The 17519-nt window shown below is 34.3% G+C and overlaps 1 protein-coding gene across 1 annotated transcript in view; it reads left to right on the top strand.

Moving 5' to 3' along the window:
* The window catches only part of LOC111043758 (furin-like protease 2), a 42665-nt gene that overhangs the window by 1560 nt on the left and 23586 nt on the right, over nt 1–17519 (top strand). The window contains exons 2-6 of the mRNA XM_039435411.1: nt 1501–1735; nt 4281–4486; nt 6568–6810; nt 13247–13409; nt 14399–14586. Of these exons, the coding sequence (XP_039291345.1) occupies nt 1501–1735; nt 4281–4486; nt 6568–6810; nt 13247–13409; nt 14399–14586 (1035 nt within the window). The remainder of the gene's footprint in view (nt 1–1500; nt 1736–4280; nt 4487–6567; nt 6811–13246; nt 13410–14398; nt 14587–17519) is intronic.

Here is a 17519-nt window from a genome sequence, read left to right as displayed (position 1 = left end):
TTCATAAGCTGACGTATAGCCAGCTGTAAAATATAAACACGATCATTTTAAACAATTGTGTTCTGTTTATCACATTATTCACATTAGTTTATCACGTTATTTATAAATAACGAGCGAAGCTCGGTGCCCCGATATTAGATATTATATCTAAATACAAGAAATAGAGGAGACTATACTTCACTATATCACAGAACAGCTCTTTTTGAAAAAAGTCAACATATATGGATCAACGCCTCTTACTCATTTGAAGATCTTGATGTTTTTGGAGAAGAGTTGAAAAGCTTGTCGATTGTTCATTGGTGGAGTTTCCAATACCATGGAAGAGTATGTGTGTATTTTCTTTTTTTATGTGTTATAAATTTTGACGATTCCTATACTCTGATAAAAGTCTCTGAGAAGCTTTCAAAAACAAACAAGCATGTTGATTTGAGTCGATCAATTTTCAAAACCAGATGCATAAAGTTTTTCGAAAATTGTTACAAGTCATTATGATATTACTTAGAGAATTCTACTCAGTTTGAATAAACTGAAATCATGTCTCCTGAGAGCAAAATTGTTACTGTTAGAAAATAACTTGCCCATAAAGTAATAATTGCGCTTTAATAATGTTTTAAACATATTTTGAGAAATTCTGATTTTGTGATTCATGTGGTTTTGCAAATAGACGACTCATTTGCCTGTTTAAATGTGATTGTAGTTTGGTTTCAATGTGATTTCAGTGTCATTTTACTGCCTTTTTCACTGTGGTTTTAAAGTTATTCATCTGTGGTTTAAAAGTGTGGATTTAATTTTACTGTGGTTTTAATGTGATTTGACTGTCATTTCATTTTTATTTTGGGACCGGTTTCCGAGCTCGGGATTTTGCTAAGTTCTAGACTTTAAACAGCTGCTGGAGTCATAAAATTGGCTTTTCGAAACGGGGCGTAGTCGTAGTTTTTATGATAATCTTTTTTTTTTCTCATTTCTATAATATTATTGGAAACGTTTTTCCTTGACGAAATGAAACATCCCCAACTAATTCAAAATAGCTGAAACTTAACACTATTTTCTCTTTATTTTGTGTTCATATTTTAATTTTTTCGGAATTTAATTTAAATGGACTGATACTACGCCCCGTTTAGGAAAGCCAATTTTCTGACTCCAGCTGTTTAAAGTCTAGAACTTAGCTGAATCTCGAGCTCGGAAATCGGCCCTTAGTGTCGTTTAACTGTCATGTCAATGTTGATATTATTCCTCTTAATAGATTTAAAACCGACCTTCAAACATATCTTATAGACAAAGCCTACTACACGGTGTAGGAGTATTTGGAGGATACTTGAAGAAATCGCTACTATTTTAATTAGTAGACTGTATTTTTATTTGCAATAATTTGACGACGTTCAACTGTTTGCTTGTGTAATAATGAGCACACTGTGTTGAATGGATTGGATAATCTATCTTTTTCTCTTATTCAACTGTCGTTTTACTGTGGTTTAACGGTTTTTTAACTGTGGTTGGCAGTTTCGCACAAGTTCGGCTACGGCCTGATGGACGGGGAGGCAATGGTGTCGCTGGCCGAGCAGTGGAGTCCGGTGCCACCTCAGCACATCTGCAAGTCGCAGGAGGTGAACGAGGAGCGACCCATTGATGCCTCGTTCGGCTCGGTGCTCACCGCCACAATGGACGTCAATGCCTGCATCAACACACTCAACGAGGTCCGCTTCCTCGAGCACGTTCAGTGCAAGATATCGCTCAGGTGAGACAAACCACACCACAGCAATTCATTAAGGCTGTGCAAAGGCTAAAAATAAAACTATATACTGGTGATATTTTTCAAAGTTTTTCGATTTGTATATCATCAAGCTATCAAAATGAACAAGTTTTCTCATGAAAACATTTTTTCCGATCATTACTTTTTGAGATATGAGCGCATGAAGTTTACATTTTTGGGACAGAACGTTTTAAATTCGGTAAGAGATAAATCCATGAGATTTAGAGGCTAAATTCTTCATGATATTGTTGATGTAGTGAAATGAAAACTTTCTGAAAATATAGATTTTTGAGAAAGTTATTAAATTTACCAAAAATAACTCAACTAAAAGTTATTTTTGGTCATTTTTAGTAAATTTAATAACTTTCTCAAAAATTGATATTTTCAGAAAATTTGTGTTTTACTACTTCAACAAAACGATGAAGAATCTACCCTCCAGATCTCATGGATTTATCTCTTACCGAGCTTGAAATGTTCTGTCCCAAAAATTTAAACACATGAGAAAACTTTTCCATTTTGATAGCTTGATGATATTCAATCGAAAAACTTTGAAAAATATCACCAGTAGAAAGTTTATTTTTAGCCTTTGCACAGCCTTAACGATCTGGGAACACTAAAAGCGGTAAATTGTTCAATCACGTGACTGGTGCAAAATGTTCCCATGGAACGCCACTTCAAAACCTTTGGTTCAAGCTTTTGGCGCGCACTTATGAAGTTGATTTACACCAAAATGTGTCGTTCACTAGCTACGTGAATGAACAAAGGCTGCTTTACAATCTTACCGTCTAGGAAAGTGTGCATTTATTTCACTCCATTACTCTCAAATATTCTATAGAGAAGAAATCATTCAACAATTGGTTATTAAACATAATTTTGTTGGTTATGTATTCTGTGATTTTGTTATGGTAAACCAACAAGCTATCAGCGCATGCGCAGACGGTCCACCTTATCGACCAATGACAGCTCTTCGACTGCGGTGCAATCTGTTGCCCCGCAGTCAGAGTGCGAGGCAGGAATAATTTACCGGTAACTGGATTTTGGAACTTTTACTGTAAAAATGGTTCCCACGGGACGTAGAACGTTTCACCGCTAGTCACAATTTACCGTGTTCCCAGAACCTCCACATTGGTTTGCTATCCTTGTTTTTTATTAGACAAAGAATATACCACTATCCTCTCCCACCTCCCACCGTTCATAGGAAATAAGTATAATCAATTACAAAAATATTTCATCTCAATACTTGAAAAACTTCATGAGACAAATGAAATATATTTGAGGTAGAGTTGATATTAACAGCCAATAGTATCACACAAGATATATCGGAAAAACTTGAATAACAGCTTTATAATATAGAAGGCTATCCTATTATATAATAAGGGAATGAACTGGCTTATACACGACTCAATTACACAACTTAAGAAAAGTACCATGCCCAAACCGGTTCCGATTCCAATTTATACAACAAATAATGAAGCTATAGTATGGTGCCTATAATGGCAGTGGAGAAAGATAGGAGAACAATGTTGTCGATCCTCTGTCTTTTCAATGCCTTATATGGAGGTTAACTGATACCGGTTTATTGATGTAATATTAACTGTTTATTCTCGTTTAAAATAATGAATTATATTTTATCAAGCAAGATATTATATTTTCAATGATTTCATAATGAATTTTCATAAATAAGATTAAATATTTTGTTAATTGATCATATTTCTACATCTTTAAAAACAATCTGGCAACAGAGAAAGGGATAGCGCTATCCGATTTGTTGAATGTTAGACAAGGATAGCAAAATAATTGCTAATTGAACACTGCCATTATAACGTGGACCTCTCTATAGGTTATACGCGTAATGTCACTTGCACATTTTTGAGTTTCACTCCAATTTGCAATCTAAGGCTCAACTCACACTTACGCGACTCAAGTCGAGAAGAAACTGCGACTCTAGTCTCTTCTCGATGAAGCATGTGTTTTCAAATGGTGACACTCAGACCAGTCGATTCTAGCATAGAGAAACAATAGCGTAAACAATAAACTTACGCTATTGGTTCTCTATGATTCTAGTCTCCGCGACCTCACGACTGTGAGACTGAGTCGAGCGTCGACTCGACATGTTGTTCGAGCCTCGACTTTAGTTGCGTAGTACCGTGCATTTTTAATGAAAGTGAGGTTTTGTTTCATGAAAGTGAGTTTTATCATTTCAGATAAGACAATCATACAAATTAGATTAGACAATATATTCATAATAATAAAATCATTATAAAATTTGTTAAATGTAAATTAGTGATGAATTAGATCTTATATTTTCAATAAAGTATGTTTAGAAAATAATGGCATGGAATTGAAGTAGTGACAGTGAGCGAAAAGTCGTAAGGTCGAGAGACTGGAGTATCCTCGACTGGATTCGTACGATTTGAGTCGAGGTAGTGTGAGTTGAGCCTAAAACAAACAAGAAACACAGATTTAAAAAGTACAGGTTACACATTTAAAAATACTACAAATCTTAAATGATTAATGAATTGAATTGCAGGTTTTTCCCGCGCGGCAACCTGCGCATGACGCTGACGTCACCAATGGGCACCACCTCGACGCTGCTGTTCGAGCGACCACGTGACGTGGTGTCGTCCAACTTCGACGATTGGCCATTCTTGAGCGTGCACTTCTGGGGCGAGAAGGTGGAGGGACGCTGGACGCTGCAGATCTACAACGCAGGCAACCGCCACGTCAACCGACCTGGTCTGTCTAAAATTAAAAATTCTTCTACATAACTTTTTTTTGAAACAGGGGTTGTCATATTAAGGCTGCTAGCAGTTATGTAACCTATAACACTAATATTGAATGTATAAGGAGGCAGTTAGTTTACATAGGTACTAAAATAATAAACCTCATTCCAAATCACTTTCTCAAGAACAATAAGATCAGCGGAAAAATTCAACTGGATATAAAAAACTGGACATACAGTAATTTCTTCTTCCATTTAGATATATGACTCGAGATTTCTGCTCCAGCATTATTTTTTCATTAGTTTTTTCATTTTTCAGTGGACTCCCTTACCTTTATTTTGCGTGCCTATTCCTCTGTTTTTTCCTTCCCCCCATTTCTCCCTTCCCTTCTTTCCTCATCACTTCTCTCTTCTCTTCTTTGCCTGCCTATTACATGGGAAACCATAATTGGCTAGGTATCATCCTCTCTTTTTTATCTCTTTTCCAACACACACAACCACAAAGCCCATGGTTTTTTATATTTGTAACATTTTATTTGTTTTGTAATTCTTTGTTATTTTGTTTTGTCTTGTTTTGTGTGTTTTGTGTGTTTTTTTTCATCACAACACTCTTAATTTATTTATTTATTTATTTTACAATATCTCTTTGGAGACAATTTCCGCAATCGATGACGGCAAGCATTGTTGACGTTCAAAATGTCCAAATTTCAAGTTTGCTAAAACAGCTGATCAAATAATTTTTCATTATTTGTCTTGATTATTGAAGAATTGAACATTTCTAATAATATCAACATATTGCCATTTAAAAGTATAAAAAAGTATAAGCTCAACTTGCTCCATTAAAACATAATTGAACAGAACCTTTTAGGTTATGTAGACAAATTGAAATCTACCCAATCTGAGATCCTCACCCTGTCGTGGTCGACGACGGCATTTACGAACAAACGAAAAACCAGCTTTAGATGAAATTTGGCTTCTCCTCCTCCTCCCCCTTCTCCTCCTCCTCCTCCTCCCCTTATTCTCCTTCTCCTCCTCCTTCTTCTTCTTCTTCTTCTTCTTCTTCTTCTTCTTCTTCTTCTTCTTCTTCTTCTCTTCTTCTTCTCTTCTTCTTCTTCTTCTTCTTCTTCTTCTTCTTCTTCTTCTTCTTCTTCTTCTTCTTCTTCTTCTTCTTCTTCTTCTTCTTCTTCTTCCTTCTTCTTCTCTTCTTCTTCTTCTTCTTCTTCTTCTTCTTCTTCTCTTCTTCTTCTTCTTCTTTCTTCTTCTCTTCTTCTTCTTCTTCTTCTTCTTCTTCTTCTTCTTCTTCTTCTTCTTCTTCTTCTTCTTCTTCTTCTTCTTCTCTTCTTCTTCTTCTTCTTCTTCTTCTCTTCTTCTTCCTTCTTCTTCTTCTTCTTCTTCTTCTTCTTCTTCTTCTTCTTCTTCTTTCTTCTTCTTCTTCTTTCTTCTCTTCTTCTTCTTCTTCTTCTTCTTCTTCTTCTTCTTTCTTCTTCTTCTCTTCTTCTTCTTCTCTTCTTCTTCTTCTTCTCTTCTCTCTTCTTCTTCTTCTTCTGCTTCTTCTTCTTCTTCTTCTTCTTCTTCTTCTTCTTCTTCTTCTTCTTCTTCTTCTTTCTTCTCTTCTTCTTCTTCTTCTTCTTCTTCTTCTTCTTCTCTTCTTCTTCTTCTTCTTCTTCTTCTTCTTCTTCTTCTTCTTCTTCTTCTTCTCTTCTCTTCTTCTTCTTCTTCTTCTTCTTCTCTTCTTCTTCTTCTTCTTCTTCTTCTTCTTCTTCTTCTTCTCTTCTTCTTCTTCTCTTCTTCTTCTCTTCTTCTTCTTCTTCTTCTTCTTCTTCTTCTTCTCTTCTTCTTCTTCTTCTTCTTCTTCTTCTTCTTCTTCTTCTCTTCTTCTTCTTCTTCTTCTTCTTCTTCTTCTTCTTCTTCTTCTTCTTCTTCTTCTTCTTCTTCTTCTTCTTCTTCTTCTTCTTCTTCTTCTTCTTCTTCTTCTTCTTCTTCTTCTTCTTCTGTAACCAAGACTATATGCGGTAACTGTTGTTATGATTTTGATTTTCCAGCTCCAACTGTAATTTCCATTTTGTATATGTATTTATTTATTTATTTTGTACAGGTATCTTACAGAAGTGGCAGCTGATCTTCTACGGCACGGCCACCAATCCAATTCGACTACGACCGCCACCGTCGCAGCGGCTACAACAACAACAACAACAACAGTCGTCGACCAATTCGTTCTCGTTCCCATCCAACAACTTCTACGGACAGAGCGACTACTTCACGTCGGCCGCGTTTCGAAACCTGCCGAACATTTTCAGCGTGGCTGGCAGTCAGATATCCAGCTCTATCACTCCACTAGGTACAGTAATTCAGGCCTTTACACGTTCCTACAGTTAGATTAACAATGATTGTATTCAACTCAACTTGTTTGTATGAACATATATGCTTGAAAAAATATATTCATTTATTGAACGTGCATTAGCGAGTTCTGACTTTTGACTTACTGAAGGTTAAAGTCGTTGTCCGTCTATTTGTATGTTCTAAAATAACTTTAGAATGAATTGATCAATCAGCTTCAAATTTCAACTCGTATTCTTCGAACCTTTTCACAGGTCAAGTTCGTTGGACAACAAAATTGACTCACCCCTTCCTTTTTGACACACTCCTTTCTCACTTTTGACTTACTGAAGGTCAAAGTCGTTGTCCGTCTGTTTGTATGTTGTACAATAACTTTAGAATTAATTGATCAACCAGCTTCAAATTTTGAGCACGAATTCTTCAAATCTTTTTACAAGTCAAGTTCGATTGACAACAAAGTTGACACTCCGTCGTACTCTCTCAGGATATAAAAATAACATTGAGAGTGCAAAATAAAAATGTGTTGTGATTCAGTCAGCTGAAGAATTCATTGCATGCAATTACTACAGTTTTCCCATTCATTCATATCCATAACATCAGCTGAGGCTATTTGGGAGCTATCACGCAGACGCTGACAAAAATGACTTCAGCTGTTTGATTTACATCAACAAACTGATACGGGTTGAGTTATCAATCTGCGGTTTTCGCCATTCATTTTCCCTTGGAACTCTGTATCGAAATTATGTATCACATGACCACCTTCTCCTTTCAAAAAATGAATTTAGTTTCATATGACGGTCAAATATGTTGAAGCGACACAGTAATTTTTCATTTCAAATAGGATCCCCAATGATTTCAACTGTCAAATTATTGTTGTTAGAGAAATATTTGGCTGTTCCCATAATTCTCACTAACTCTGTATAAAAAGTTACGGGTTTCAAAGATTACAATTCAACAGTTCTTGAGCGAGATCTCCAACCTAGGGGATTACTAGTGTAAAGTATTTCCAATAAATAAATTAATGCTGCTATTCCTAATGTAGCCACATATTGTTGTGTTTTGTATGTTGTGAGCGAGTTCTCCAACCCAGGAGGTCACTAGTGCAAAGTATTTCCAATAAATAAATAAATGCTACTATTCCTAATGTAGCTACACATTGTTGTGTTTTGTATGTTGTGAGCGAGTTCTCCAACCCAGGGGATCACTAGTGCAAAGTATTTCTAGAGGTGCGTACGCGCCGCGAACGTGAGCAATTCACTTTTAATCAGCTGATTATATCTGTATTTTTACAGAAACGGTAAGATATAGTTATAAAAAGCTTGGCATCAGCTGATTAAAAGTGAATCGCTCATGTTCGAGGCGCGTAAATCTGTACGCACCTCAATAAATAAATAAATGCTGCTATAGTAAGGTCCATGTTATAATGGCAGTGTGTGATTTGCAATGATGTTGCTATCCTTGTCTATCATTCAACAAAGCAGATGGTGCTATCTCTTTCACGCTATGTGATGTTGCCACATTGTTTATCAACAATGTAGAAATTCAACTAATTGGCAAAATATTTAATCTCAATCATGAAAATATATTATTACATTTAAAAAAAAAAGTATTATCTTGACAAATAAAATATGATTAAATATTTTCAACAATAATGAACAGTTAAATTGATCAGATATACCAGTATCAGCTGTTTGGGTGGCAAGGCTGAGATCTGGCAACCATTTTTTCCTATCTTCCTACACTGCCATTATAACGTGGACTTCACTATATTCGTTATTTAGCTACACATTATTGTGTTGTGTATGTTTTGTTATGTATCATGTAGGCTACGCTGTATTCTTATGCTAGGGTGACAAGACAAGTGCGTTGAACATGCATGTACACACATGCACGCTCAGCTTAATAATGATGGTCTTGACTTAGGGTAACCGTCCACTTGAACGGTATTCAACCGATCCGTTCGGCCGTTGGATCGGACGAATCTGCCGGCCGTTAATTCGGGTGAATATGGTCGTCCATTGGAACCGTTTACGTCAATCCAGTTCAGTAGTAGGCTGGTTGCCAGAGAGTGAAATGGCAAGCTATAGTGAGGTCCACGTTATAATGGCAGTGAAGAAAGATAGGAGAAAAACGTTGCCAAGTCTCTCCATTTTGCCACTGAGTGTACACAGCTGTTACTCAATTCATCCCATTAAATTTGATCTAATAACAACTATCATTTCCTTGATAAAATAATCAATTTAATGTCAAATTAATCAAGAATATATATTTTCCATAATTTGATTCAAAAATTTTCTTCCATAACTGAGATCAGATTTTTATTTTTATACAAACCTGAAATGGCGGCTAATTTAAACAGCTGTGATACACCAATCTGAATTTCAAAACAACAGAAATTAAGTTATTTGGTGGGTATTTCATTCCAATTTCTTTCAAAAATGATAGAAAAATAGAAATCCTTTTTAAAATAAGTAATTTTATTGGAAACAATTCTAAAATAACCTTTCAATTATTATTTATACCGGAACGAGTAGGTCTAACCTAAACGTGTAGGCTAAATGAAGCATGGGTAAAGTCTAGGATGTTTAGTTATCTACTTTTAAAATGTCATTTCAGGTATTTTAATTTGTGTTTCTCATACGGTAATGTCTAAAAATTACAGTATTTCATTGCTTCAAAAATACATTTCAAATCAATTATACGACTTGTGTACCAAAGTATTTTGATAGAATGAAGAAGAAAAATGGCGGCTAAGAATTGTTAGTCTACTTTTGTACAGTCACTGTCAAAAGTAAAAATAAAATATTCAGGCAAATAGACAACATTGCAAAGCTAGAGAGAGATAGCGCTATCTGTTTTGTTGTATGATAGAAAAGGACAGCAACAGTATTGTCAGTATTGTACACTGCCATTATAACGTGGACCTCACTATAGTTAGTATGGAAAATTATTTTTCTTTGTGTGCTTACAAAGATTTCATCCATCGATGAGATTATGCTACTTGAAAGTACCTACTAATTATAAATTATTTATTTATTTATTCATTTATTACATTTCACAATCACAATATCAATATATTATAACACAATTATTTCTACTTTCTAAATCCACATCAGTAGAATTTTCTACATTTTTCAAATTGATTTCAGTTTTTTTCTTCGTTTTTTGTTGTTAGAAACAAAATAGATTAATAATTCATAATTACTCCATACTCATAATTACTCGTAATTTACTTATAATTTCCCTAACACATCAAAATAACTGTTTAAATTCACAGGTATTTATTTATTCATATCATCATACAAAAATCATTATTAAATATTTATTTATAAACTGAATATCAACAAAAGTAGAAGTATTTTATCTTAAAATCAAATCTAATTCATTTATTACCAAAAAGAAAACAAACAATAATTTACTCATACACATACATACACGAGCAAAAATAAAAATAAAATGTTCATAATACAATATTACACATACATGCATATACATGAGAGCAGAAAAAACCAATTATAAAATTTCTAGGCATCACTAGCAAAAAGAAAAATCTTTGCCCGCTGGTGAGAGTTGCTTAAAAATTCCTTGAAATAAGTAGAAATTGAAACGAAAAGCTTTATAACAAAAGTAGACACAAAATATACTTTAAATCAATGTACTCTAAAAATGTGGTCCAAAGTAGAATAATTCACTCCCATATTGATAATTTATAAAAGCTCAGAATTTGATCAGAGAAATACCAAACTGAAAACTGAAACAGAAAAAAAATCACAATGCTAGGTTCAAAGTGAAGAAATATTCACCTTTAATCCATTCCGTTATGCTCTTCTTTGATATTTTATCATTTAAATCAAAAGGTATTGCATTTATTAATTTGCTGCTTCAATCAATTGTCTTCTAATGAAAGTTAACTTTGTAGGATGAATTTGGAATCTTTCTATTATATTTGGTCTGAAGTTGTAGACATGTTTATTTAATTTAGGAAATTTGCTTTTATTTTTTAATAGGTATTTAAGTAAATTTTTAACGTAGAGTTGTCCAACTGTAAATACATCAAATTCCTTGAAAATTAAATGAGTGGGGTATAATCTCGGTTTATTCAAAATGGTTTTAATAATATTTTTTTGGACAATAAAAAGGTTGTTCAGGTGTACATCAAATGCTGCACCCCATATTGTAAAACCGATTGTACTAAGGCATGATATACAGTTTTCTAGTTGTTTATGTTCAATATTTTGTTGAGTTTATAGAATTTATATGATATATATTTCAAGTTTTTTACATAGAAAAGATATATGAGGTTGCCAATTCAAGTTTTCATCAATTATTACTCCAAGATATTTTGTATTTTTGGCTTTTTGTATTTCTGGGCAATTACATTTTGAGCGGTCAGAGCAATTGGAGTGCAGTTTTAATTTAAAATGATTGTCCGGTTGTCCATGGGAAGTTGGTGAAAACGTTATAAATTTTGTTTTATTCACATTTAAACTCATGGTGTTTAAGTCAAGTCATTGCTTTATTATCATTTTATCATTTTCGGCATCACTAAACAAGCTTAACCAGTCAGCACTGGATAAGATTATAGCCGTATCATCGGCAAAATGAAACAATCTTGCCATTTTTCAATTCAATTTTAATAGGTCATTAACATATATTAAGAATAAAACAGGCGATAGGACCGTTCCTTGCGGTAAGCCATACGATGTTAGATTTAGTGTGCTTTTTTGAGAATTTAGGGTTAAAATTTGGGATCGATCTTTCAAGAGTGTTTCGTGTTGTATCGTGTCGAATGCTTTAGATAGGTCTAGAAATATTGACATGGTTTTATTTTTGTTAGCCTATTTAAATTGTCACTAATCTCATTTATGAAACAACATAATGCATCCTCTGTGCTTTTATCACTTTGAAAACCAAATTGACATTTCTCTATTATATCGTGCTTGTATAAAAAATTTATTAGTCTTACTTTAATTAGTTTTTCAACAATTTTAGCTAAATTGCTGAGAAGGCTGATTGGCCTGTAGTTATTTGCTTTAGTTTTGTCACCACCTTTAAATAATGGTTTTAGTTTAGCAATTTTGAAATGATCAGGGAATATACCTGTAACAAAAATTTTATTTGTAATGTCTGCTGTGGGTGAAGCAATAAGTGGAGCAATTTGCTTCAGAATGAAGTTGGATATGTTATCAATCCCAGGGCTAACATTATTTTTCAATTTATGAATTGTTTTTTCTACATCGGAAGGGCCAACTGGAGTTAAGAAACAAGAGTTTTGAAGGGTAGAATAATTATTAAATTCCAAATTCGTTGGATTTCCACTTTTTGGTATGGCTTCCGCCTGTCTAGAACCTACGCTAGCAAAGAAACTATTCAGTGTGGATGCTTCTATATTAATCTTTTCATTTGAGATATGTTTTTCGTCTATGATTTCATTAAAGCATTTCCAGAGGTTTCTAGGATTTTGACTGCTTTTATTTATTGCATTTGAATAATAGTTATATTTTGTTGACAGTATCAATTTATTCAATATGTTCTTATAGACCTTTAAATCTCCCTTCAATTTCGTATTAAAAGGTTCCCTTTTTAGTTGTTTGTACATTTTATCTTTGTTATTAATGGCATTAATTAACCCTTGAGTAATCCATGGTTTAATGGGTTTTTTCTTGTGTGGTATATGTATCTCGTTAGAGGAAATATTAATAAATTTAGTGTATCAACAAAGCAAGTTACCATTTGGTTTACTCCAGATTTAAAAACTTTAAATGTTATTGTTTGATGACTTTGGAGGGTTATTTGAGGATGAACGCTATGACACAATTATAGAGTATGATGATGTGTTGAATTTTTAGCCGTCATTGAAATAGAACAATGCTTGTAAAACATCTTTATGACGCAGAACAACTTCAAAAAACAAAAACAAACAAGACTGTAACAATTTTAGGTTAGGAACACTAGTTGTTGTCCGGCCGGATAGAGCCGGAAAATCCCATTCATTTCGGATGGAAAAATTGATCGGCCGGAGACGGTCGTATGAACTTACTGCAATGGACCAGCATCGATTCCTTTCTTTGTTGGGGGATCGTTCGGACGAGTTCGGTAGTTTTCGGCCGATGCTAGTTCGGACGAAATCGGTTCCAGTGGACGGCCCACCTAAGGCTGGCTACTAACGGTAGAACATGCATTCATATACTCAAATTCAAATTCATTTATTTGTCATAAAATAATACAGATTGATAAAATAAATATTCTAACTTACAAAATACTAAGTCATCATACATTGTTGTGTCATCACAACGAAAGGCTTCCAACAAAATTTACTATGGTTAGGTTTTTGTATCTTCGATTTTTTGTTGTGCATTTTTTAATGAGGTTAAATTATTAATTTGTAATTTTTCTTTTCGTCCACTGAAATATTGATGCAGTGAATGTGTTTGAAGGTGGCCGAGGCAAGAGTGAGTGGCAGAGCGGCGCACATGTGAACGAGGTGGCGTCGCCTGTGAGGCATGATGGGAGCTGTGATGCCGAATGTGACCCTCAACAGGGCTGCTACGGCAAGGGGCCCAGCCAGTGTGTCGCCTGCAAACACTATCGACTCGACAAGTCAGTGCTAACAGAACTGTCACTCAATAAATTAAAATAATCTAATAAAAAAAATCTATACTATACTAATAGTCCAGGCAATGAATGCTCAAAAAAGGGTATAGAGGGAAATTATGGAAGACAATTTTTGACACTGCAGTTCTGTTTAGGGTAGGAAGGAAGTAAACATATAAAAAGTCCCCACCCCTACCTCCTGTGCTAAGAAGGTGGGGTGGTTTAAAGGTACCATTTCTTGGTTTCTCGCATAAAAATCAAAAACTATGTATCCTAAGGACTTTACTGTCATATGGAAGCGTACATTATTTCCTACAATATTCATTCTTCAATTATTTTCATATCTCCTCTAGTTTTCGAGATATCCCATCTTGAAGGTGTGACATTTTTGAAAAAACCATGTTTGCCACCAATTTTGTTTTATTTTTGCTCTTATAACTTTCTAAAAATCAACAGAAAAATTTATGCTGATTATGAGCTCATAGAGCATTGAATTCTCTTCAATTTGATGTATAATTTTACACATTTACGAATTTCCCTACACCTTTTGCAGCGGATTTAGTGTTGAGTGTGAAATCTCCATTTTTGCAACAATATACCAATTATTGACAAAGGAATTTGGAGGGAATGTTTTAAACAAATTTTTTGACTTTGCAGCTTTGTTGAGACTAGTTAGGAGGAGAACATATCAAAAGTCCTCATTCCTAACTCATGTTCTAAGGGGATGAGGGTGGTTTAAAAGTTGCCTTTTTCAGCGTTTTGCTTCGACGCTCATATCTCCAGAACAATGCGTTCAATCGACATAACTATTCAAAAATGAAGCTTCATGAATGCTCTACACTTTTTGTTCAGTGGAATTTTGTGATATTTTCAACAGTTCCCGAGATATTTGCTCTTGAAGGTGTGTAATTGTTAAAACAGCAGATTTTTATACAATGTTTTGCTCTTTCAGTGCTTATAGCTTTCCAACAATGCATCATAAAAACTGATTTCAGGACTTGTGTGAGCCAATGCCCGCCACGTAGCTTTGCCAACCAGGGCAATACGTGTTGGCCGTGTCACGAGACGTGTGACACGTGTGCCGGCCCAGGCCAAGACGCGTGTCTGACGTGTGCGCCTGCGCATCTCCGTGTCACCGACCTCGCCGTCTGTCTGCAAATATGTCCAGAGGGCTACTATGAGAGTGAGTCAAAACATAAGTCAACTCAACTATTATCTTTGTTTGTATGTTTTATAATAATTATTATATATTTATAATGTACAATATATGTGAATATTTCCTATTTTAGTGATAATAATGAAAATTTTGTGAAATGAACAACTACAAGACTTGACCTATTTTGGGCTATGTGTAACCTTATCTAAGTTTGGGAGAGGAATAGCCCCAGGTTACCTTATTTTCTCTCTCCCTATAATTTTTGATGATGAACTTAATGTATCAATCAATAAAGAATGAAGATTTGCTGACATAGCAATACGATATATATACCGTATTAGAATAGATTTTTGGGTAATTATTTTTTAATATTTGATGAATTATTATTATTCAAGAACGGCACTTGTTTACAAATAAACAACTATAGTCTGTGCAAACCATAGGCTGGCCACTAACGGTAGAACATACATGATAGACATGATGTTACACACATCGATTCTTGTTCGTACGATATTTTCCCGTCCCTATGAATTCTATCAAAATAAACGGAACTTGACAAACATCAGATGTTTAATCTTATAGAATTTATAAGGACGGCAAAATATCGTACGTCCAAAAATCGATGTGTGTGTAAAGCTGCATTTTCGTTTGTGCATAAACTTCTGCAGTCGACGCCGACAAGCATTGTTGACATTCATATTGTCCAAATTTAAAGTATGCTAAAACAGCTTGTGCCTAACCTTTTAAAAGATAATAAAGAAGATAATTTTGAATAAAATTTAGAATTTAGAAATAGGCCGACACATCTAGAAAATACCCGAGTCTATACCTAATTCATGCAGGTGAACGGGCTAGAGTCAAGAAAACTTCAATTAATCTTGCCATGCCTGATTTACTAGGTTTCTACTATAAACTAACACTACACTTTGAAATAATTAAAAAAATACAAACAACTTCAATAAACATTGGCAACTAAAATCGAACAACAGAAACAACAATTTCATGTTACTTTGTTGACATTCTTCATCTGATTTGGGGGCGCATTACTATCCCTCATTTAGATAGCAATACGTCACAAAACCAAACAATATCAGTCATAAAATAACAAATTAATTTCAACATGAAATTACTCAAGAAAGAAAAGCCCGTTGAACCCAAATTTCGTCGATAGTAACCCATATAACCCATTTCATAATAATTTTGAATCCCCACTTTTGATTGACATTCTCGAATGAACCTTTGTTTCACTACACTGCACTTTCGTTGGTCTGTACGTTGCTTTATCGTCGGGGTTACAGTACCTTGTTTTTGGCGGTGAACTTTTACCGGTTGAATTTGGCTTGACGGCGACGTCCTCTTACGTCCCTAGACCTGTCGTCTGAACGGGTGTCTTGAAGCGGTGTTACATAAAGTTGCGGAACCAAAGGGGTGGTACATGAAGTTGGTTTGGGGGCACACATGAACCGCTGTAAATAAATGTATTACAGCATTAATTTCTAACTCTTCCTACAATTCATCAAAAGCTAAAATAGGAGTTATCTATTGATTACAATTAATTAAATTCTCTCGTTCTATTTGAATCCTCATTTTATATAGATTTTTATCTTTAAACTACTGATTCTTTGTATCAGAATTAATGGATCTTTCTTCACAAATAATTCAAAAGTTCTGTTATAATTTAATAAATTAGCGTTCAGTTAAAAGCCTTAACGCCATGAGAAAACACAGTCAGAAAAATATAAAATTGAGTCTTAAACTCAAATATGAACATAATCTTAAAAATTTCATTCCAATTTAAAGGCTATCTTCCTGACTTTCAGCAATACTCTACGATAATATATTTCCAGAAACAATAACTCAAATGTAACGTAACTGAAAACTTTCTATACTTCTTTAGAAAAAAAAAAGTATAATTATCTTCCATCACTAATAAAATCAAAAGGATTATTCTCAATCAATATTATTAACTTGAAAAATAACAGGCTTTGTTAATACAATACTCTTATGGAAGTTTCAATCAATTAAATTCCCTAAATTATATTATAACCTTATTTTACGTACCTTAGCGGTTATTTGAAGAAACAATTATTCGTACATGATGAAGAAACACAATTAAACCTTTCAGGACATGGCACTACTAGAAAATTTAAACTTTAATAAAAATAAAACTAGCTCCTACATTAACTAATGATATAAACTGGCCCAAAAACGGCGAAACATAATGACTACATCTTTACTCTCGTAGTGCTCCTAGCAAAGTGTCCTCCGAAACGTAATCTGGTCTCGCGGCTGGGGAATCCCCCCCCACTACTGTATTTAGAAACAGGTCTCCTATTGGGCGAAGGGAATCAATTTGACCAATCGTCGCGTGGCTTCTAGAGCCTTTGGACCAAATAGTAACTGCAAAATCGGTAGTTTGTTATAATCTCAATGCTTGCTGTTTTCCAGCTTATCGCACTCCATGTCGCGACAGGAAGGCTAAGTTTTAGAGATAATTCCATAATCTACATTCCTCGACGACTCGGAGCCACAATTTTTAAATATCTATCATGGGAAACTCGAAGTCATGGTCGTTCATAATAGAGAGAGAAAATAATTTATTTCGCTAATTCACTTACAATAATGGCTCTAGTCTATTGCGTATTAAATGTACTATTATAACTTGGGAAAAGGCCTGAATTAAAAATAGTGCTCGGCACAAGCTGATCAAACAATTTTTCATTATTTGTGTTTATTATTCTAGAATCAAAACGTTTCTAATAATATCAACATATTGTCATTTAAAAGTATAAACTCAACCTCCCACATTAAAACATAAATTGGACATAATTCTTCAGGCTATTTAGACAAATTGAAATCTACACAATCTGAGATCCTCACCCTGTCATGGTCGACGACGGCATTACTATTAAATATTTATTTGTTGATACTGAGCTTTGTAATAAGGTCAAGATATACTA

This window comes from Nilaparvata lugens, chromosome 9 (assembly GCF_014356525.2).
Source record: "Nilaparvata lugens isolate BPH chromosome 9, ASM1435652v1, whole genome shotgun sequence".
Taxonomy (NCBI): domain Eukaryota; kingdom Metazoa; phylum Arthropoda; class Insecta; order Hemiptera; family Delphacidae; genus Nilaparvata; species Nilaparvata lugens.
This window is presented reverse-complemented; position numbering and strand designations above follow the sequence as displayed.